We start from the raw sequence: 23111 nt of genomic DNA on the forward strand, positions 1-23111 counted from the left end.
CATCTCCGTGGGAATAGCTTGCCCGACATCCATGTCAACGTCCGTCTGCCCAGCCCCGAACAGTTCGACGGCAGCCGCCGACGTCAAAGTGTTGAGCCAAGGCGCGCGGGCTTAGACGCCCATCTTTCTGGAGCCCCGCACCTGTCTCTCAATGCTCACGTGGAGGTACAAAGAGCAAGGTGTTCCTGGACATTATTGCCCTTTGAGGGCGCCTGCTCTAGCCTTGACAAGGCTGTGGGAATGCGACTCCTCTGATCAGATCCTGGAGATAACGATGATGTGCATGAAGTCGGCCGTGCGGTAGTTGAAGCGCCTCCCCGTGATGTCGCAAATACTGAGGCAAACGGTACGCCCTTCCGAGTCTAGCGGCCAAGTCGTATCCAAAGGGCGTGCTGCTTGAAGCAACCTCATTTTCCCACCAGCCGTGTCAGGTCCACTTCGCTGCGGCAAGTTGACGACTTGTTGAGCACTGCAAACTGGCGCAGCGAAAGGAAGTACAAGGTCAAAGAATCGGATTGTAACTGACGCTGATATCTGTATGAGGTAAGGGTTTCCACTGCGCTATCATTCCCATAGATAACAGCCAATCCTCGGCGTACCAAGTCGAATCCTTCATGCAAACTGCCATGAAGCAATTTGGGTTTAGCAACGTTCGGTACAACGAACATCCCCCAGAGAGGCTACCCGGCTAGCGAACCAAGTCTCCAGATCTGGGTTTGAGTGGGTTTCTTCGCCCCATCAAGTAGCGTTTTTACGAGTTGGAATCCTTGCAGACCAGTGGCCAAGAGCCGCGCCTGGATCAGAAGCGGCCCTTTCAGTGTTTTTCCTTGGTCTGCATCTTGTGTATATGTATCGTGTGCCTGCTCAGATTTTCCTTCTTAGCCCGCTGGACCATTTTTTTTTCTAACCAACAACTTTTCCTTTCCAGGTTCTATACATACGCCCGTCATGCCGTTCTGGGACAAGAACGAGAAGACAGGCGACACTGTCTCGCACTCGCCATCAGACCCCTTCCACCGCGACTCTACGGAGGAGGGTATCCTTCACGACAACGCCGATCATCTCCAGCGCCGTCTGGGTAACAGACAGATCCAGTTGATCGCAATTGGTGGCTCTATCGGTACAGCACTGTTTGTGTCCATTGGCGGCGGCCTCGTCCGCGGTGGACCTGGCAGTCTGTTCCTCGCCTATTTTATCTATTCGTGCTTCCTTGGTCTCGTCAACAACTGTATTGCAGAAATGACAATCTTATATCCAGTCTCTGGTGGTTTCATTCGTCTTGCCGGTCACTTCGTCGACGATGCTTTCGGCTTCATGGCAGGCTGGAACTTGTTCATCTACGAGGTGAGACACAACACAACAAAGCGACCGGAAAGAACATCCAGCTAATTAGCAATGTTCTCAGGCATTGCTCATTCCTTTCGAAATTACTGCTTTGACCACTGTTCTTGGATACTGGAGTGATGATATCCCGCCGTGGAGTATCCCAATCGCTTGCATCGTAAGGGTACCCTGGAGACGTTTGGATCATTTTAGAGCTGACACATATTCTTAGATTCTTTACGGGTAAGACTTCCTATGCGACAAACACTCCCTTGCGACTCTTTCCAATCCTTCCTATGCGACTTTTCTGCCGAGCGCCCTTTTCCTCCTGGAGAATACCCTCGCACCTATTTTCTTTTGCCTCGCACCCTATTTCCTTGCGCCCAAGAAAGACCGGTTTATCTTGCCGCCCTTGCGACTTCTATATCGTGACCATATTTCCTTGTCTCAATCCCTTGGCGACTTGCGCCCAAAGCAACATTGCGCTCGAGCACTCCCGCAGGTGCTCCCGAAGTCCCAATCGCTGACATGTTCACAGTCTCCTTAACGTCCTCGCTGTCAGAGCTTATGGTGAAGCAGAATTCTGGCTCTCCGGCGGAAAAGTCATCCTTATCTTCCTGCTGTTCTCGTTCACCTTCGTCACCATGGTCGGTGGAAACCCACAACACGATGCCTACGGTTTCCGCAACTGGAAAGATGGAGCTTTTGCAGAATACAGAACTGAAGGTACGCTCGGCCGCTTCGAGGGCTTCTGCGCCGCTCTCTGGTCTGCTTCCTTCTGTGTTGTTGGTCCCGAGTACATCTCCATGGTCGCCGCTGAGGCCAAACGTCCTCGCACCTACATCAAGACTGCGTTCAAGACAGTCTACTGGCGTTTCGGTATCTTCTTCATCGGAGGCGCTCTTGCTGCTGGCATCATTGTTTCGCACATGGACCCCGGGCTCGTCGCTATCGTTAGCGGAACCGGAGAAGGTGGTGGTACCGCCGCCGCCTCTCCCTACGTCATCGCTATGAAGAACATGGGAATTGCTGGACTTCCTTCCTTCGTCAACGCGCTGCTCGTCACCTCTATCTTCAGTGCCGGTAACACTTACACCTACGTCGCTACTCGTTCTCTTCACGGTATGGCTGTTGAAGGCCGCGCACCAGGCATTTTCAAGAAGACTACCAAGAACGGTGTCCCCATCTGGTGCTTTGCATTCGTCATGATCTTCCCCTGCCTGTCGTTCTTGCAAGTTAGCAGTGGCTCGAACAAGGTTCTCACCTGGTTGGTCAACCTGATCACCGCTGGAGGTGTCATCAACTACATTGTTATGACGACGACATACATCTTCTTCTGGCGTGCACTCAAGGCTCAGGGCATTGACAGAAAGACTTTACCTTACTGTGGTTGGTTCCAGCCTTGGTCCGCATACCTCGGACTTGCCTGGATGATCATGATTGTTGGCTGCTACGGCTATACCGCATTCGCACCATGGTCGACCGACAACTTTTTTATCTATTACACAATGACCATTTTAGTTGGTAAGGCTTTCTAGTGGTGTAGGAAGAAGAATGGAGTGATTTAAGGCAAGATTGGTTGAGATTTGGTGGATCGTATCCCGTTGCAGAGGTTTTTGCAACGGGCGACGCCAAAACCCTCTCACTCCAGACTGCCTTTATCCTCGTTTTGCTCTCCTTCTACCTTCTCTACATTGATCATGAACGCATGCTAACAAGTCTCTAGCTCCTGTCACCTTCTTCGGCTGGAAGCTTCTCAAGAAGACCAAGTTCAAGACCCCTATGACTACCGACCTCATCTGGGAGCGTCCCACCATTGACGCCTACGAGGCCACCTTCCTCGACCCTCCCAACAGCTTCTGGAACGAGATGCTGGGTCCTCTCAGAAAGAATAAGGGAAGTGACCGCCAGTACAGCGAGTCAGGCAACTACTCTGGCATGGAGTAGATTATATGGTTGCAAAACAACAAGTGTATTCATGAATGTATCAGCATATGTATCTCATGACAACCTGGACAAAAAGTTCATTTTTCTTCAATTTCGCGTGTCCCCGTTCAAGCCTTCAAAAGTGAATCCATTTGCCCTGCACTGACTTGCAAACTGATACATGAGTCTTACTCTTGCTGCGCGAACATCAAAGCACACATCGCCATGATAAGACCTCCCATGCGCGCTGAAACATTATGTTTCAATACTAAAGCTGTAAAAATGCACAGTGGTATCTCACATGGACAGCCTTCGCGCAAGGAATCAATTGAACAGCATATCTCAATTACGTTGCCAAAAGTCTAGAGAGTACCATGCCTTGAGACAGCTACACATGTGACAGATACTCAAGATAACCAGAGAAGAGCAAAAGAGGATCCAACAAAACAAAACGTACAGCAGCAGGGATTCCCACGTGGTCACCCACCGTAGTACTAATCTGCCGTTCAACTGCTTATGTATGGCAGAGCGGACGGGATGCCCAGTTTTCAGCTGACTGTGGCCGTACGTGCTTGTGGTCTGATTTGTTGGGCTCATAAAACATCCTGCACCTCCTCGTCCGCCCATCGGAGCCTCTCTCTTCGGTTGGTGTTTACCTCCGAAGACACCAATCTGTGCCGTTGCATCGTAATGTGGGATACTCTGCTCGGATCTTTATGTGTCGCTGAAGCATGTCTCCAACTCTTTCTGCCTTGCGATATTTGTCTTGTATCAAGCAAGCTTTGACAGCTCGACTCTCTACAACAAGATGGAGCTATTCGACGCTGCTCCGTATGATGCCGAGGCCAAGAAAATCCGATGCTCATTCAAGTGTCTTAGAGTTGGGTCGTGTTTTCAGGAGTCGTTTGGTTGGTCGAGGGGGCCCCTGTTCAGGAGAGTGCTGCGCTCAAGGCTTCCAAGTTGGTCTTGCGCAATCAAGTCGCAGGAGTATGCTCAGCATTCGTCTTCATGGTCTGTCAATTAGTCTCACTTCTGTGTTTTGTGCTTCCGCTGTTAGCAGAAATGCGCTCGCTCAGGGGTATCATGGAGGACGAAGGACGAAGGACTAATTCGGCGACCTGCTCAGTGGTGACGCTGCCAAGGCTCCCTTCTTCCCCGCCCGAAGGAACAGCTCTAGACCTGCATGCTGTCCATCAATGTTTCTATCTTGCTCCTGCATCCCGTCTGTATGTGTCGAAGAAGCACACCGCGTGTTGAGACCCTCAAGTGCTTTGTAATTGCTCGCCAGTACTGTCTGTTCTGGTCGCATATCAGAGCTCAAAGGTCTGGCTGACACGTTTCGGCCGAAAATGAAGACCCACAAGGTTTCGTTGCAGCGAGGGACAAACATTTGAATCTCTCCGGATGTGAGCACCGGCTCAGTTCGAGGCTTAAGTCCGTTGATGACCTCAATCCCACGTATGACATGGCCCGGAGCTTGAGCGTGTAGCTCCTGCATTACCTCCGGCCTGCAAACATATAAAGCTCAAACGACTCGCTCATTTAACTGGCCTCTGATCATCTCTGTTTTACCTTGTTTCCATACACGATCTAACAATAACCAACATCACAATCATGTCCTTCTTCGAACCCGCCCCGGAGCCAGCCACCGAGCTCGGCAGACTTCGTATTCTGTCTTCGACTGCCGGCGTTCGTGTCTCCCCTCTTCAGCTTGGAGCTATGTCAGTGGGTGATGCTTGGAGCAGCATGATGGGATCCATGGATAAAGCCAAATCCTTTGAGCTCCTTGACGCTTTCTTTGAAGCAGGAGGCAACTTTATCGACACTGCCAACAACTACCAAAACGAGCAGTCCGAACAATGGATCGGCGAGTGGATGCAAGAGCGTGGAAACCGTGATCAGATCGTCCTTGCCACCAAGTTCACTGTTGGTCTTTCTTCTAATGTTTGATCAATCTTGCATGTATGCTGACCTATACCTCTAGACCGACTACAAGGGCTACGCTCTAGGCAAGGGAAAGGCTGCCAACCACTGCGGTAACCACAAGCGCAGTATGTTCATGAGCGTCCGCGACTCGCTCAAGAAGCTTCAGACCGACTTCATCGATATCCTCTACCTCCACTGGTGGGACCACACCACCTCAATTGAGGAGATCATGGACAGCTTGCACATCCTTGTCGAACAAGGAAAGGTCATGTATCTGGGTATGTCACTCGTCCTACCTGCATTGCAAAGACCAAATCTGACTTTTTTCTTTTTTAGGAATTTCGGACTCCCCTGCATGGGTAGTTTCTGCTGCCAACTACTACGCTAAAGCACACGGCAAGACACCATTCTCCATCTACCAAGGTAGGTGGTCAATTTTGCTTCGCGATTTGGAAAGAGACGTGATTCCAATGGCTCGTCACTTTGGTATGGCTATTGCACCTTGGGATGTTCTCGGTGGTGGTAAGTTCCAGACCAAGGCTGCTATTGAGGAGCGTAAAAAGAACGGCGAAGGTCTTCGCAGCTTGATGGGCGGCGAGCAAACAGAAGACGAAGTCAAGATCTCCGCTGCTCTCGAAGAAGTCGCCAACGAGCACAATGTTTCCCTCACCGCCATCGCTCTCGCCTATGTCATGTCAAAGACGACAAACGTCTTCCCTCTGGTCGGTGGCCGCAAGGTCGAGCACCTCAAGGACAACATCAAGGCATTGAGCATCAAGTTGTCAGATGAGCAGATCAAGAAGCTCGAAGGTGTCAAGCCATTCGACATTGGCTTCCCCAACAACTTCATCGGCGAGAACCCTGCCCTTGGTGCACAGCCTAACTTCTTGCTCGGTGCTTCTGCATCGATTGCCTTCCAGCAGTTGGGTAAGCCCATTGGACACGAGTAAATGTTTGCGATACCTTGACCTTTTCCAAAATATCTAATATCAAGAACTTTCCTCATCCTCCACAATGTCATGTCCAGCGAGACTTGTGATTAGTACAAGCGTGCGTGCCGACCACTCCATGTACTTTGAGATGCCATCCATGTACTCCACCATTACAGGTCGACTCTCTCTGGCTAAGCTCACTGTAACTAGCAGTCAACACAGCATCGCTGAGAACCTAAGTCAACCTTCAGCGACATCAGCAGAACGACAAGATCTATCGCATCGCCCTAGCGCAAACAACTATTTCAATCACGGTCTCCATGACTCTGACCCTTCTCCGATATATCAATTCAAGACCAACACACTTTGGAGTAACTAGAGTGGTTTGCTTTTCCAAGTCTCAAACCGAAAGATAGTCTCGACACCCAACTCATACTAGGCTTCATTTTTCCCACAAATGCTCTCTAGATTCACAGAATCTCGGCAGCTCACCTAAACACATCATCATTGAGTCAAAAACAACGTGCGCATTCATAGGGAAAAGGCGTATTGCCCTGCTTCCTTGCTTATCAAATGCTTGACACCCAAATCAGTTCCATGCTTCAATCGTCCACCAAGATTCCACGTCTACCAAAAGCTCTTCCGAATTTCAATCTTTTTCTCGTCTCAATCTCTCACCATCCTCCGCCGTGTGAAACAACGCTCCCATAAGTAAAGAAGGGTCCCATTGGAAGTCTCACCTTGATCAAACGCTCGCTATGAATTTTAGGCAGGCTTCACCCATCGCTCATGTTTCACGTCCGTCACTCATAGAAATCTTCAAAACTTCGCCCTAGCCTTCTCCTGCTTCTTTACTACTCTTTTCTTTCCAAATGAAGGCTTTCACAGATGCAAGAAGAGGGTCTTGCCAGAAATCCTGCGTCCATGGAACGCTTGCTTTTGCTTAGGATTCCAGGCTTCACCCAACCACCAAAACGATTCAGATCGCTACCCCGACCATCTCCTGCCTCTCTGCTCCTCTTTGCATACCAAAACGGTGCTCTCATGAGCAAAAGAAGGGGTCTCGCCGGGAATCGAACCCGGGACCACTCGCAATTGGCTTAGAGTTTTCAAGGTACAGAAGCACCTCCCTAAGCGAGTATCATACCGCTAGACCACGAGACCTGATCGATCACAAGCTGTGATTGATGTGAGTGCGGTTGATAGCCGAGTACAAGTATCTCCAAATGTTGGGGTCAAAGATGCAAAGCGAAAGAGAAACGAACGTGTGGCTGTTTTGGCAATTTCACATGTCTGAGGTCTCGCTTTTTGAGTTTTGGGCTCGCGAACTGTGCGAAACATCTGTGCGAACGCACGGGAAACGGGAGTGTAGCCGAAGCGGCGGAGGGGAGCGGGGTGGAGGATGTGCAGGCGCCGCAAGTTGCAACGTCGACGTGAAGAGTCCGTACAAGTATGCTCTTGTGATCAAAGGCTGTCATACGCATGCAGTATTGAAAAATGACGGAGAGAACCGCAGGAGTGTTCCCACGCGATTTTAAGCGACATGACGTCCAGTCTGATGGGACCTCACTGACGATACTCTGGTTTCTGGAATTTTCGCAAAGTTGAGATTAGCGAAGCATACCAGGAAATCAGCAACGGCCCCGACGGGTCTCTGTAGATCCTCCCTATACACATGCCGACCTGCCTTAAACGTAACTGTTATGCGAACACTTCAGCACCTTCGGAGAGACTCACGGCGTGTTCGGACAACAAGGTTGAAGAGAAGGACATTTTCTTCTCCAATCTCAAGACTGGAGAAGGATGCCAAAGCGGGGCGTCTCCGGGGCCTCCGGGGGAAAACAGGTACACTGGAGTCGGTGGCATGTCGGTGATGTTGAAGATATTACTGTAAGAAGGCGTCACTATGCGATTGTAGAGTATTGGTTTAGGGCGTGGTTAGGGCTTTGGGTGTGAAGCGACTTTTGATAGATGTCTCTTGCACAAACGGAACGGTGCCGAGAGAGCGGTTCGCGTGGATTGGGAAGTGCCATTGATGAGGCTCGTTATCAGATCCATCAAGACGAGAATAATCTTGGGAGAAGGGGGTTTGCAAGAGGCCAGACCCTTCGTCTCGACGCCATGAAACAGATGCAAGAGTGGAATTTTGCTTCCTGGTTGGTTTAAGGGCAGGTCATCTGAGCAAATAGTTGCGTTAAACCTCGGTAGCAATCTCCAGATGCAGGGACGCACAGCTCATGTGGCTTGCCATTGCCCCGCAGCTCGTGTACAAGGAGGGCTTGAAAGCGGTCGAGAAAGTTAGACCAGGTCACTGCGGGGCGGGGCCGGGGAAAGATGGGAATGATGGATGTGAATCGTTTTCCTGAATCTTGTGTTTTTCCATTTAACCCTCTCATCAACCGATCATCCAGGAGGATCTATACAAGATGACGACTCCTCCCGACACGACCTACAAGCACGACGTGAGCCACAGCCCGGGCGAGGACTCGACATCGCCGGGTTGCAAGAGAGACGGCCCGCTGGATGAAGAGAGCGAGAGAAACAAGAAGCGGCGCATCACTCGTGCTTGCGACCTGTGCAACAAACGACGGGTGAAGTGCGATGGACAGCAGCCATGTTCGAGGTGTGCAGGACATGATATCTGCGAATACCAACGAGCAGTCTACAAGCGGGGAAAGCCCAGTCGCTCTGCCTTGCTTGAGCGACAGAATGGACACAAGCAGGAAGCCGCGCCCGCACCTCCCGTACCCGCCCCGACGCAGCAACTACCGCCGCAACATTCCCAGCCTCCGCCCCCGCCAACCGTACCCCTGACCGCCAATCCGATCATACCAGAGCAATCGCAACAATCATCAGCATATGCTCGACACAGCTCCTTCGGCACAGATCATGGCATGCAAACATTCATGCATCGTCCGAGTATGGGAGAACGCCATGCTTCGACTGTCACCTTGGACAGCAACGCAAACATGTGGAATGGCCGATATTCAATTGATCTGGGATCTGCTGCATTCAGCACCTCCATGGCAGCCCCGGTCTTTGGCGCCGATGATGGCGGTTCAGAAACGAACTCGGGAGGTGTCGGACATCCTAAATACCCCGTTCTTGTCCCTCTTCTGCCATATGTGGCATCCATCTTGACAGAAGCACAGGCTGCCAGTCTGCTCGAGCTGTACTTCACAAGTCAATTCAACACCTTCATGCACCCTGTATGTCGCCACATCCATGCTTTTGTCTTCCGCAAAGCTTCAGTCATGAGCAAGGACAATCCTCGAAACTGCAGTCCGGCATTACTTGCAAGCATGCTGTGGGCAGCTGCCGAAACAGGAGGTCCAGAAACTCTGTCCTGGTCACATTCGAAACGCATCAACATTTGCAGGAAACTGCGACTGGTGACAATCCGCTTGCTTCATCCTCTGGTGCACTCAGATATCGGCTGCGTTCATGAGTTGACAGATGGCCCAACCCGCAAACTGCAGGAGTCAAGTTCTGGCACTCTTGACGATGTAATCACATATATTCACATTGCTGCAATCACGTCTGCTAGTGAAGAAAAGGCTATGAGTATGAGATGGTGGCATGCGGCGTTTGCTCTTGCTCGAGAGCTAGGTCTGAACAAAGAGCCCATCTCAGGCTCCTCAATCCCTGGCGTATCACCGACGGCAAACAACCAGAGCATGATTGAATTCGAGAGTGACCCCTGGTTGGGTCTGAATTCGTTCGATTTTGACAATGGTCTCGCTCAATACATGGATGCTGCAGACACCACCCAGCCCGAGGTAGACCAAGAAACGCTGGAAGAGCGAAGGAGAACTTGGTGGCTACTCTACATCCAAGATCGTCATTTGGCGCTTTGCTACAACCGACAGAACGCCTTATTAGATGCCGAATGCGAGGATCTTCTATTACCACTGGACGAAGCATCATGGCAATCAGGTAATTTCTCATCACTCACACAGCGCCCGCAATTCCCTTCGTTCGAATGTACTGGCCACAACATCTACGGCTGGTTTTTACCATTGATGACGATTGTCGGCACAATACTCGACTACAATCACCTGAAGAATCACCACACACTTGGCAAGCTCTACACAGATGGCCAACGAGTGCAATCTCAGGTTCTGCTTCAACTCGACAATTACGCGCAAAGTCTGGTCCGTTTCGAGCAACAAGCCTCCGCACTGGATTACCAAGATATCCATCACACAAAAACTGTCGTCGCATACGCCAATCTCGTCATACAAGTCTCGCGCGTCCTTCTGGCCGGAAAGTGGGATCCCATGTCATTGTTCGACGACCGGGATCTTTTCATGGCGACTCCTTCATTCACAACGACAATCGCGAATGCCATCGCAGCCGCCGACAACGTATCTCATATCCTGGATGTCGACCCAGATCTAGGCTTTGTGCCGTATTTCCTCGGCATTCAGCTTCTACAGGGCAGTCTGCCTCTCCTGTTGATTGTGGATCGATTGCAAACAGAAACGGATCCGAAGATTATAAATGCTTGCGAAGTCATCATCCGAGCGACTGAGGCTTGTGTGTCGACTCTGGATACAGAATATCAGGTAAGCTTCATTCATGATCCCCTTTATCACAAGTAATATCAATACTGATTTTCTGTCCTCACAGCGCAATTACCGTCAAATACTCCGATCCGCAGTCACACAAGCGCGAGGCCGCTACGTACCACAGAAAGAAACACAATACAGACGACACACTGTCCTCGCATTATACCGCTGGACGAAGAACGGCACTGGCATTGCATTGCGATAAAAGAAGGAGAAGGACAATACACAACAACGGATACGAATAACACGACACGTTTTTGGCTTGGAGGTACTCGAGTACGAGACTCTATTTTGGGAGTGGACGCGCAGAAAACTGCTGTTGCGAGCACATAACTTTGGAAGTTCAGGTTGCTGTTTTATTACCACTCGCTATTAACATTCTAATGTACACTTTTGGGAAGCAAACATCCTCTGGCCTCGTTTTTGAGAGCTTGTCGCTTTTCGCCCGGTACTTGTAGCATGGATTGTCAACGTTGTTGCGTACATCATGATTCTCAAAGTGTGGCTGAGAGCCAGGGTGACTTCATTAACAAGCATCAAAAACACTGTCGACGATATCACTCGTGAACCACCGTATTTCATGCTTCAATATCTGCAGTGATCGGTCCTATAGATATAATCTGCCACGATCTGGTCCAACCAGCATGGTCAATAGCTCAATGATTGAGATAAGGTTAAATACATGTTTTCAGAACTTCTTTTCCAGAACACTGACCAAGTTCGAATGTGGGATGACCGTGTAAACTTGAATGAATGTGAAAAAGTGCCAACGACAATAATATACATATGTAATACTCTTAAAGCCCATGATAGATACAGCAAAGATGCTACAGGGCCTGCGACTCCTCTCTGAAGCCATGCGAGGCATCGATGGGACCATACCGCCTGCCAAAAGAGAAGACAGGGTCACATACCTCAACGACTTTCCACGGGGGCAGCTGAATTCAAAAATCAACGTCGAATCAACGACACTTCACCAAGCAACACAGTCTGCCAGATATGACTTTTCGTTGCGATAAAGAAGCCAGAGATGCGATTTTTAGCCCACATATGATGTCGAGTCTCTGTGCGCATAATCAGAGGCGGTATCAGGCTTCTTGCAGCAGGCTCACACACATGCGTCGTCAATGTACGCGCTCATAAACAATCACAAGAGCCCAATCACGCCTCTCAACACACGACCAAAAAGCACGCATGGACTATAACCACGCGTAAAAAGGAGGATTCACATAAGCCGACGTGAGTGTGCACAGCTAAAAGTTAAAGCCTCGACATGCCTTCTCACCTGGAAATTCACACAGGCTTCAAAACTCTCCACTGCCATTGCTGGACCAAAAGAGGGGCCGACAAAGCACAAAAGAAATGATTCCGCTGAGGCTCGAACTCAGGACCGCCTGTGTGTTAGACAGAAGTGATAACCAACTACACCACAGAACCAACTTGATCGAGAAGTTGCTGTGCAAACGATCTAAACTATCGCAAATTTGGACTTTCAGTGGTGCTCAAATGTCGTGGAATCACTCTACGTGAACAGGAGTATCTGAGTGTGTTTTCTATCGTCCCAGCCGAGGTGACCAGAAAGGAACTTCGTCATCGAAGCCGAAGCCTCAGAATTTCGGCAGTTCGTCTCCGTTGCGACGTTTAGCGACCTCATGCACGATGATGGAAGTCTTGACGGCATGATTGATCCTTTGAGAAAAGGAGGCTGTGAGCTTCTGAATATACTTCGGCGCTGCTTCGGACTTGGTCGACGGGTTGGTTGTCACAGAAACATGTGGCCTTGAGCCATTTGACGTATGAGTAGGCGGGTCTCGCGACAAAGAGGCGTTCCCTGAAGCTCCGAGCTGTGTATCGAACCAGTTCTGTCGAAGGACCTTGAGCATCGAAGTTTCGAAGATCGAACGGCAGTTGCAGAACGTCAGTCGAGAGAGGAAGAAGAAATGGAGAAAAAGAAGAAATAACATGACGCGATCAAGTCTTGAAGCCGAGGTTCACTTTGTGGGGAAATCGTAATGCCTGTAACGATAAGCAACCAATTCGACGAGACAGTGTCGAAAGTCTTCAACAAGACACTCACAAACAATGTCATCTCCAATTGAAGTGCTCATCTTCGGTGCCGGCGCCGTGGGAGCTTTCTATGGCTCTCGTCTCGCTCAAGCACCAAACGTCCACGTATCCTGCGTCTGCCGCTCAAACTACTCCGCCGTGTCCAGCAATGGCTTCCACGTAACTTCACCGCAATACGGCGACTATAGTTGGACACCTACGCGTGTGTTCCCGAACCCGAAAGAGGCAGAGAAGAGTAATGTGCGCTGGGACTACATCGTTGTCAGTACAAAAGCGTTGCCGGACGTTAGCGACGACTCGAAGCAGTTGGAAGGATTGGTGAAAGACAAGACGGCGATTGTTCTGATCCAGAACGGACTGGGTGTTGAAGAGGGATATGCGAAACGCTTCCCTTCTGCAGCAATCCTGAGTGCCGTCACGGTCATCAGTGCTGCCCAAGAACAACATGGCGAGATCAAGCACAACCGCTGGACGCGCATAAACATAGGTCCTTACCTTCCCTCTGGCCCTTCGTCCCAAGCAGAACAGCAGAATGCAAAGTTCGCAGAGCTGTTGCAACAGGGAGGTGTCAAAGATGCAGAAGCCTATACACATGCCAAACTCCAACTCGTGCGTTGGCACAAACTCGCCATCAATGCATCCATGAACCCCAGCAGTGTCCTTAGCAATGGTAGTACGAACGCCGCCATGGCTTTGGACCCAGAACTATCTCATCACCTACACGCGACTATGCTCGAGATCCTGACCACAGCACCAAAGATCATCGGTCAAGACTTCCCACGAGAGTTCGCTTCCGCAGACAAACTGCTCGCATCAACGAGGAAGAACACGTCTGGCTCAAGACCGAGTATGTGGCTGGATTGGGAAGCGGGCAAGAAGATGGAACTGGAAGTCATACTTGGCAACCCGATACGGATTGCTAGAGAAAAGGGGTTCGAGATGCCGAGGCTGCAGACATTGTACGCATTATTGAAGATGGCGCAGACGAACAGAGACAAGCAGGCAGATGGCAAAGCCAAGGCAAAGCTGTGAGGCAACAGACTCAACAACGAGCTGCGCACAGTATGTAGTCGGTTGAGAAGCCGAGCTGCGTGTTCAACCAAAGCCGAGCTGCGTTTTTAACCAAAGCTGAGCTGTGTTTTCAGCCAAAGCCGAGCTGTCTAGTAGTCTGTCAGAGCCAAGATGTGGATAGCTGTACCATAGCGAGATCTAGAAAAGCCGAGCTGTGTGGTTCAATGGACCGCGGCTGAAAAGTCCGACTGTGTCAAGGTTTCGATTGGCGGACCTTTTGCTTGACACCTTCGTCGGCGCGTCGGATCCTTGTCGGACAACCGTGTCCCAAGCCACGCCAAAGACCCTCAACTGCATATTTTGTAAAGAAGTACTCGAGTACAAAGAGAGCATAGTTTGATTTCACCTTCTTTTTCTGTTGTAAGATGGCCCTGAAAGTTCCGTTCGCACTGTTATCCGAACATAAGCGATCAGCATCCTTGATCCTTGTCAAAGTCTTTGTTCTTGTGGTTGCGTTCACCTGAGGGAGCGGAAGAGCTGACCCTGCAGCCTCGAATCCCGTGCCCTCGACTCGAACCGAATCGTGGTTGACCACGAGATAAACTTCTTCTACGACTTTTTGGTCTCACCAGAAGTCAGAGTCTAAGTCAGGTGTGCCCCAGTCAAGCAGAACAGAACGAATTAGGCAGTGCAATCCTGAATGGTCGAATTGGTACAAAAGGCTTTTTATCGATAGGACAGATAGTGGATACGAGACCAAAATCGAAGGCGCAGTAAAGACGACAAACCGACCGCGGTCGACGGTTGCTTGGTGTTCCAAAGAACAACTCGCACCACGTTGCTTGCACCATTCTACCGTCCCGTCGGCTGTACCGACTCGTTGGGTCAACTGCGGGATGTGGGATCGTGTGTTGCGCAACTCCGCCATGGCATCCATGTGTCCAATACAAATCACAGCCTTAGAAGAAGCTAGAAGAAAGGACACAAGTCGGCTCTAGGCAGAAAGAATATCAAGAGAAAAAACGGTTACTTGGGCGTCGATGCTAGGTGCTCGGATGCTGTCAGTGCGAAAAGTGGAGGATGTGTCCACTCCATCTTTTGGTAAGTAGTGGGCGTTGGCGAAGAAACTGGTGCGACTCGATGGGGATACATCTATGCGGCACGACCGAAGAGGTAGAAGATGTGCTGCTGTGTCGCGTGCGCTTTTATCTTCGGTCGTGATGATTTTACACTTCCCGGGGAGAGCATGTGAAGATCGAAGATGCGTGTTGTTGTCGAATTGTCATATCCCGTCCTTGCATGAGCAGCCGCTTCGCTACGAGTCGGTATCCGGAAGTTAAAAGGTACAAAGCAGTCAAGGATGTAGGCGGAAAGAGATACGTTGCAGTCGCGGTCCGATGGACGATGCAGAGGTGCAGCATGGTCAGAAAGTCAGAACAAGTTGTGGAAGAGTCTTCTTGAAGTCGCACTTATTGTTAGCCCAATCGTTGTTACGCCGTCAAACACGAAGGACGATTTCGCAGCCGAGACACGGTAGGACTATTCAATCGCTTTATTGATCCTTCGAGCAGTGTAGCCATACTTTATGGTTTGGGAATCATGAGATTCAGCTTGTAGATTCCAGATGAAGAGACGAGAAGATGGAAGTCTGTTGAGGTTGGTCGACTCTCACACGACATCCACCACCCACGTCTTTGGAATAACAACCCATGCGATGATCTGCTGTCATTGTGACCACGTGTGGAAGGTGCGACTGCATGTAAGCGCTGGGGCCTTGCATGACGGTCGATGACTTTGCAGCTTCCTTCCCACCACAACTTTTGCCTCGCGAAAAGCACAAGGTACACGACTGTCACAATCTGCCTAAAATTCAACAATACGCGGCTTCACCAATGAGATTTAGAAGAATCACAGTCGGCACTTCAGTTCTTTGACAGTGGCCCACACACACCAGGCAGACTCTTCTCTCTTTAATAGTGTCCGATGCAGGGCACGTAGAGCAACCGAAGAAGGTCAGAAATCACTGAGATGAAGTGGGTAGGTGTGTGTGGTACGGAGTAGAGATGTGTAGAAACAAAGTTTGGTACCTGGAGCCCAGCAAAAGTGTAATCTGCAACAATCGTTGGTTCCTGAAAATCTGCGACGCCCGTACCTGAAGATTCCGCAGCACAAGCATGCGCTTTGTTGACGCCCGTCGGCGTGGACTTCCACCACCGATTCGCAAGTCCCTTCGATTTACGACTTCACAACCACAGTCTTCCCGCTCCCAGGCAGCCCAAGCGCGGGAACTGGCCAATCGACCGGGGTAACGTCACTCAACCGGTGGACCTGGCCGCAGCAGGCAAGGATGGTGACGCGGAACCCATGGAGCGTCGCGCGACGTTCAAACCTCGAAGCGCTCCGACATCTTCTTGTCGCGAGTCGAAGTGACCATCCAAACTCTGGGTATCGTCAGGCACTCCCGTACAACTAACCGAAAGATGCGAAAGCCACGAGAAGTGTACGCGGCAGAGGAACGGTCGACGCTTTCCCCTTTTCTCTCTCACCTAGCGGGTTCTAGACTGAAGTTCAGTTGCCAGCAAAGCAACAATGTTCCAAACATTTAGAGACAGAATACTCGGAGCTGAGTCTGAATTCCTATTGGCTGGGGAAGGAAAAGAAAAGTGGGCCTTCTCGGTCCATGCAGTCTCAAAGCAAAGCCAAAATGCATGCAAAGCACAGCTCTTCCACAAAGGCTCAAAGCATGGATCTCGTCTCCAGTCTGGCGCATTGACGAGGCGCCAAATGATGGGAAACGGCTTGATTACGTCCACTGGGAGGGGGGCCACGAATGGATGGGCCCTGCATGGCGGAAACGGCTGATTAAACACTGATCGGTACACAGTGTGGGAGGGCTCAGATTCATAAAAGAACGGTAAACCCATCCTATCCGTACTCTCCTTCCTTCATCAAGTCACTCTCTTTTTCCTTCCTTTGGTTGTATTCCAGTCGACGCCATCGCGGCTCCACATTCACTTAACACCACTATCCAACGAGAAAACATCTAAACAACAAACCTTTTTTCACCACACAATCATTTTATCAGCCGTCAAGATGCGCTTCAACCTCCCTACCGTTCTTCTCGCCAACCTGGCCCTCAGCAGTGCTGCCGCCATCCCCAAGCCTGTTGTCCAGGAGCGCGGCCTCATTGGTTCCATCCTCCAAACTCTCGGCTGCCTAACTGGTCAGAACGCCAAATCCGCTGCTGCTGGTCACGCTTCCTGGATCGGCAACGACGGCGACTATGTCACCGAGTTCAACAACGAGTCCGGCGAGGACCTTGTTCTCGTCATGTGGGGACCCGTCGGTTCATGGGTTAACGCCGTCGCTCCTCTGATCACCTATCAAATCACCAACGGCAGCTCTGTCAACGTTTCCACTGCCACTGGTACCTCCGGCGGCTGGGCCGCCCTCTACGAGGACACCAAGATGATCAACGGACAAGTCTCCAACACCTGGGGTGAATTCACCTACAACGGCCAATACTCCACCGTCGATGTCTCCCGTCTCGTCAACATGAACGGCCGTAACATGACCATTGAGGGCGCCCAGTGCGTTTCCGACATGGAACAGTGTGTCTTCACCTGCGACTCCGGTGACTCATGCGAATTCGGCTACACTCTTGAGAACTGCTCTTCCCAGCCTGGTGCTCAGTCTGGCATGTACGCCGGTGCCGCCAGCGGTGGCTGCTTCGTTGGCCAGAACAACAACTTCGTCCGCACCACCTTCTCATAGGTGCAGAAGTAACATCATTTTCTTAACGACTGGATCTTCATCCGCAACCAAACAACAAAACGACTACTTCTCTTCGAAGCTTCATGTATATAACCCCTTCCATTCGCTTCTTCTTGATATCACTCTTCGAACAAACCAATTTGAACCTTTTTCCATCATCATCAAACCATCACTCTCAAATTGTGTCCTACTAATTACATGTGATGACATTTGTTTATTGTACCTGCGTATGTGATCGACCCCCTGAGGTTCCTAAGCCTCAGTACGTTGCAGCGTTGAAGATCAACATCGGCTGTTGTCTCATTTCCCCTGGCCTGGAAATTCGCAACTCCAATCACTGCAACAACCGCAGCCACCACCAACTTGTAATCACAACGAGACATGCCGCTTTCTCCAATCTCCTTTTTATACATCAATAATCGATAACTGCATCGACTTCAATCGACGAGTCTATCAAGAAGCTTAGATACCATCTGTTTCATGGACTGCAATGCCGGAAAATGGCCACCTCCTTTGCAATTGACGTACTGTACATTCTTTTGACCGTTGCGAAAGGTACTTTAGGTACGGGGGACTTCGTACAGAGACTCGACGCTTGGACAAGGGGTTCGTGTCACAAAGTCGAGTGCTGGAAGCTGAAACAATAGAACAAGGCATCTCGATGTCTCGTCCTCCCTAAAGATAGGAGATGTACTTTTTGAATGAAGCTTACGACAATGTGGCTATTGTTGATTTGGGATCGATCAGTTCTGTGCTTGTTGCACGGCAGTGACGGCTTCCGACAAGTGATGGTCTGGCCAAAAGTCTTGACTAGCGCCCCCTGCTGTGTTGGGAACGTCGACGCGAGAATGATGCGTTGGCTTCGCGATGTGAACGCGTCCTCGCGCGACGAAATCATTTGTCCTCCCATCGTCCATCGACATTCACCTCAGCCAGCAGATATTATCGCCAGACCCTGTTGAAGTCTTCCTTTGGAAGATGCCCCAGATTTCTTGTTATGAATCACTGTCTGCCCTTCCCCTTACCAGACCTGACGCCCAAGAACCGCCGAATTACCTCGTCAAGTCCCACGCTTGCATCTGGCCTGTTCTCCACCGACCATTCTCCTTCCTCCAGTTTTGCTTGCTCAATGACTTTTTTTGCTTTCGTATGCAGAGCTGTGTGTATGCTCTTATACACACCCTGACAAGGATAAGCGATTAACCCTAATGTCCCGGCTCCAGTCTTCATTGTCAAGTTCATGAACCCTATGCTCAAACCTTTGGCAACACCTTTCGCACCTTCTTTCTTCTTACCAGCGTACGTTTTGATAAAAATGTCTGTCATACCTTCTTGTACTCCATGCACGAAAGATTTGCCTGCTACCATACCACCACTCTTCCAGTCAGTGATCGGGGTAGATTGGTAGCTCCGCGGGTCGTGGTAGTGGGGTACTGCCCACATACCTTCGACTGCCGCTAGAGGGATGTCCAGGACCAATCCTTTTACTGGCGAGAAGAGAAGCTTTCCGGCGCTTTTGGCAGACGCTTTGACGAGTTGTCTGGTCCTGTTTGCCGAGTCACTACCGTCAGCGACAGCGGGTACAACCATAGATTGCTCAGGACCTTGAGCATTGGAAAAATTGATCTTCTCTGACGGGCCATTGAGCGACTTTTTTTCGTCTCCGGCTTTCTCTCCGACGATCTTTGGACCCTGCGGTGAACTGTCTTGGGAATGCCTGATCGCTTCACTCGGTCCTAACACTGTACCTGCCTCCGACGGGTTGTTTTGAGCTTGAATTTTCGATTCCTTATACATCTGGTATGGCTCGGAGACAACACCAGCGGCAGCTCTTCCCATCGCACCTGCAGTGTGCAGAGAAGCCGACACGACAGCAGATACAGGCTCCCAGCGTTTAGGATCGACTATGATGGGCTTTGACTGGTAGCTGCATTGTTGTATTAGCAAAAGCTAGCATAAATACACACCTCGACTTACTGTGATAGTTTGTTTGGCTTGACTATGGTCTCTCTCACCAACATCGCCGCGGCTCTCTTTGACAGTTTTATGGCGCGATCACCGTCATGCAATGTCCATGAAGCCGCCTCATCGCGGAGAACATCACACTTCAAACCCAACGAAAGCTGAGCGTGGAATGATTGTACAGCTGCCTTAACACCTTCCTCTTGCCTCATCTTGTCTGCTACCCTCATCGCCGCTGACTTGGTGCTCGGCTCCAGACAAGTCGTGATAGCATGTGCGAGGTCAAGAGAAGTCAGTGATGAATATGGTACAGACTCTGGACCTGCACCTGAAGCTGCCACCATCATCCCCCAGAATGGCTGACTACATGATGTCAGCAGTTGCGGTACATGGTACAACATCAGGCGACTTACTCTCCGAAAAAGGGTACCAAGAACGATGGGACGCCCTTGCTCAGGCCACAAGCAGTGGTACCAGCGCCGCCATGATGTACAACTGCCGCGACGTGGTCAAACAGCCACTCATGAGGGCAATCGTCCAGATAAAACACACTGTCGTTGGATACATGACCCTCACCTAGCTTGCTCCAACCACGCGAGACGAGTGCACGAACACCAGTCATTCGTACGGCCTCAAGTATCAACTCGGTCAATGCCTTCGGATCTTCAATCACGATACTGCCAAAGCCGATATAAACGGGCATAGGACCAGCTGCCAGGAAAGTGCTTAGATCAGCTGGTGGCTTGTAAGAAGGTGATTCTCGAAAGAAGAAACCGCAGACATCTGTTTCTTGATTAGCTGCTGTTGGTGACCATTGGAACAGACCAAATACCTATGTGCTGTGGCCAGTCCGATGGCCTTGGTACAAGTGCTGGCGACCAACAGTATGTGTGCGGGATCGAAAGAGTCTCAAGAAGCAAAGGTCCCTCAGAGCTGGGCACAGGCTCAAGATCAAGGGATTTCGTCCGCCATTTGTTCACAATATCACCAATACTGTGAGTCTACAGTCAGTAAGAGCTGCTTGTCGATGTGCTAAACCTTCTCACCCTTGCCACGTCATCCACTCCACCACCCCGTACGAGATCAAATTCGCTATCTTCGGACTCGTGTCAGAGGAGTACTTCAGATTCGCCAAGGGATGTGCAAATGCTCTAGTGCTGGTCCAAGGCATGGTAAACATGATGTGCAAAGGTATGCCCAGTGCTTGCGCACAATGCACATGCCCAAAGCTGGGTGGGTTGGCAATAATCGCATCTGCGACGAAAGGCGCTTGTGTTTTTGCATCTCGCATGTAACAAGATGCCCAACAGCCATCTAGTATCTCCGCCAACATGCGTCTCTTGAGACCAATATCTCCGGCTCTTACGCTCGACAGACTTGGAATCAAGCCTGGGTTCTTGACAATGTAAGCCATCAAATCGGCGGGATCACCGCCGATGGGGTGGAACTCGAGTCCGGCGTTTCGGACAAAGTCTTCGAAGACGGCGTGGGTGGCTATCCGAACACGATGACCATGTTTTTGTTGTAGTTCGCAGCCCAGAGCAACGAAAGGTTGGACATCTCCTCTACTGCCGACAACTTGAATGACAATGTTGAGTCTGGCCGGGCAGGTAATTATCGGAGTGCTTTCTCGGACTGAGGGAGCAGATGTGTAAGACGGTGCTGCGTCGTCGTCGTGACTCTGTGCTATCCTGGTAAGTCGGCGGCCGAGAGAACTGTCTACATCAACATCCATGCGGCCGTCATCTCGCATACCGACTCCCAATGCGTCTGGTACATTTGGAGCCTCTGAAGAATATGCCGGCGGAGGGTCCTCATTCTGGTAGGTCGATTGAATCGGGCTTATGTTTTTCATGGTGGGAAAGGGTGAGGCATAATGACGAGAGGAAGGGAAAGGGGAACAGACGATGTAAGTAATAGGCGAGATGATTCAAATGGCCGCGCTACCCCAGAGATAGGTGTAGCCACAAAGGTGACGCAGAAAGAAAACCCTGGGCCTGATCTGCAGCCGTGTGGGTACGAAGATGGCAAACTTTGACCACAGGGCGAAACGTTAATTCACCGAGCCCTATATGAGCACTGAGATTCCTCAATACATTGATCTCGGCACTTCATCTCCCTCTTCCTTTGACGATCGCTCTGCTGTTTCCTCATTCAACCGGCTGGATCTCGCATCTTTAGACCACTACCCATATCGAATTTACTGCTACCTCAACCATGCCATCGACCTCTCGAATTCAGCAACGCGCAGCGATAGCCCAATACTGGCACTCCACAGGCTTCACCGGTACAATCGCCCGCGCAGCCCTCCGCACAACACAATTCCTCATCTCTGTCATCCTACTCGGAATCTATGGAAATGATCTATCTCACTTCCCCTCTTCCTTTGCCTCTACTACCAACGCCTCCAAGACCACTTCCTCCCAGGACGGGATAGATGTACCTACACGTACAAACTGGATCTTCGCCCTCGTAGTCGCTCTCCTCTCAGCTCTCACGTGTGTTCTACACTGTTTTCTCACTGTAAAACGTCTAGGATGGATCTTCTGGGATCTTGTGCTTTGCGTTCTCTACGCCGCTCTTGCTGGAGTTTTTGGCATTGTTTATCTCGGATCTGTGGCCGAGATGGATCTTGCAGCAACACAGAGTTTAGATGCCATGAGAGCTGGTGTGGCATTTGCGGTGTTGGGAATGGCGTGTTGGTTGGTTAGTTTTGTGCAGGGGGTTAGTTGGTGTTGTGTCAGTAGACGGGTTACGAGGAGGGTTGATGAGGGGGAGGGCGTGGAGATTGGGAGGATAAGGAAGGGGTCGGACAATATGGATGGGGAGGATGTGTAAAGGTGCGAGGAAATCGTCGAGGGTTAGAGTGTTAGTAGAGATTTGGCGTTGGTTGGTTTTTTTAGTGGCTTGAATTTCCACAAAGGAAGATTGTTCTCATGTTAGCTTTCGTGCCCTGTGGAATCTCACATTGTGTGTTCACTGTGTCTAGAAAGTCTGAATAAGGTTTCTTTGAGTATGTACATGCTTGGTGCTTGGTGCTAAAAAAGATTTTCGCATGGTGTTCGTCATGGTATGGGACTAGACGTTTGATGTACCGCGTATGGTACCGTATACCCCGGCTTCCACACCTAGCCTGCGTATGGTACCCGTATTCCCTGCAAGCCACATCAACATGCCGTTTCGTGACTTGGCCAGTACGTCTTCAATTTCCTCCTTCGAGAAGTCGCAGCCATTGATGCATGATAAGAATGTCTATATATATCGCGTTGGGAAACGTTGATGTTTGCGGTCACCAGCCAGACAGTGACTACGAGTTTCGCAGTTTGCGGTTGCTACTACTCTGTCTTACAATACGAGATATTCAAGATTGAATCCGAGCTTTGAACTTGAGTGACACACACAGGAGTATGGCATTGACATATATAGAGAGTAGTGATGGGGTGTGCATTGATTGTTCTTCATTGCTTGGCTATCATAGATAAGGTCAAGCTCCAGGTTTTGCACAATTCAGTATGATGGATATACACTAGCGATGAGAATTCGACTATTAAGCGAGACATATAACCAGAGGAAAGTGCCACTTTGGTTTTGCTACTTGCTTGATTCCGCAAAGTACGGA

The 23111-nt window shown here is 50.3% G+C and overlaps 7 protein-coding genes across 7 annotated transcripts; 6 read left to right on the forward strand and 1 right to left on the reverse strand.

Moving 5' to 3' along the window:
• The first annotated feature begins 805 nt into the window (after positions 1-805).
• Positions 806-3340, forward strand: AUEXF2481DRAFT_41405 (uncharacterized protein). Its single transcript, XM_013487145.1, has 5 exons — positions 806-1344; positions 1406-1501; positions 1556-1566; positions 1862-2847; positions 3050-3340. Exons 1-5 carry the CDS (start codon positions 949-951, stop codon positions 3268-3270), a joined length of 1710 nt encoding a protein of 569 aa, XP_013342599.1. The 5' UTR covers positions 806-948; the 3' UTR covers positions 3271-3340.
• Positions 3341-4863: 1523 nt separating this feature from the next.
• Positions 4864-6125, forward strand: AUEXF2481DRAFT_66751 (uncharacterized protein; the record flags this gene model as incomplete). The annotated part of the gene is made up of 3 exons (XM_013487169.1): positions 4864-5175; positions 5234-5453; positions 5512-6125. 3 exons carry the CDS (start codon positions 4864-4866, stop codon positions 6123-6125), a joined length of 1146 nt encoding a protein of 381 aa, XP_013342623.1.
• Positions 6126-8430: 2305 nt separating this feature from the next.
• AUEXF2481DRAFT_90003 (uncharacterized protein) lies at positions 8431-11098 on the forward strand. The gene is made up of 2 exons (XM_013487215.1): positions 8431-10675; positions 10740-11098. Exons 1-2 carry the CDS (start codon positions 8534-8536, stop codon positions 10881-10883), a joined length of 2286 nt encoding a protein of 761 aa, XP_013342669.1. The 5' UTR covers positions 8431-8533; the 3' UTR covers positions 10884-11098.
• Positions 11099-12760: 1662 nt separating this feature from the next.
• AUEXF2481DRAFT_66944 (uncharacterized protein) lies at positions 12761-13777 on the forward strand (the record flags this gene model as incomplete). Its single annotated transcript, XM_013487189.1, has 1 exon — positions 12761-13777. One exon carries the CDS (start codon positions 12761-12763, stop codon positions 13775-13777), a length of 1017 nt encoding a protein of 338 aa, XP_013342643.1.
• A 2957-nt stretch (positions 13778-16734) lies between these two features.
• On the forward strand, positions 16735-17627 carry AUEXF2481DRAFT_298625 (uncharacterized protein). Its single transcript, XM_013487276.1, has one exon. The coding sequence runs from the start codon at positions 16850-16852 to the stop codon at positions 17528-17530; it is 681 nt and encodes a 226-aa protein (XP_013342730.1). The 5' UTR covers positions 16735-16849; the 3' UTR covers positions 17531-17627.
• Positions 17628-18532: 905 nt separating this feature from the next.
• Positions 18533-21245, reverse strand: AUEXF2481DRAFT_47415 (glycosyltransferase family 1 protein; the record flags this gene model as incomplete). The annotated part of the gene is made up of 5 exons (XM_013487156.1): positions 18533-19457; positions 19508-19855; positions 19906-20275; positions 20325-20485; positions 20539-21245. The coding sequence occupies 5 exons, from the start codon at positions 21243-21245 to the stop codon at positions 18533-18535; spliced, it is 2511 nt and encodes an 836-aa protein (XP_013342610.1).
• Positions 21246-21709: 464 nt separating this feature from the next.
• AUEXF2481DRAFT_30767 (uncharacterized protein) lies at positions 21710-22330 on the forward strand (the record flags this gene model as incomplete). The annotated part of the gene is made up of 1 exon (XM_013487094.1): positions 21710-22330. One exon carries the CDS (start codon positions 21710-21712, stop codon positions 22328-22330), a length of 621 nt encoding a protein of 206 aa, XP_013342548.1.
• Between the last annotated feature and the right edge of the window lie 781 nt (positions 22331-23111).

This window comes from Aureobasidium subglaciale, assembly GCF_000721755.1.
Source record: "Aureobasidium subglaciale EXF-2481 unplaced genomic scaffold scaffold_14, whole genome shotgun sequence".
Lineage (NCBI taxonomy): Eukaryota > Fungi > Ascomycota > Dothideomycetes > Dothideales > Saccotheciaceae > Aureobasidium > Aureobasidium subglaciale.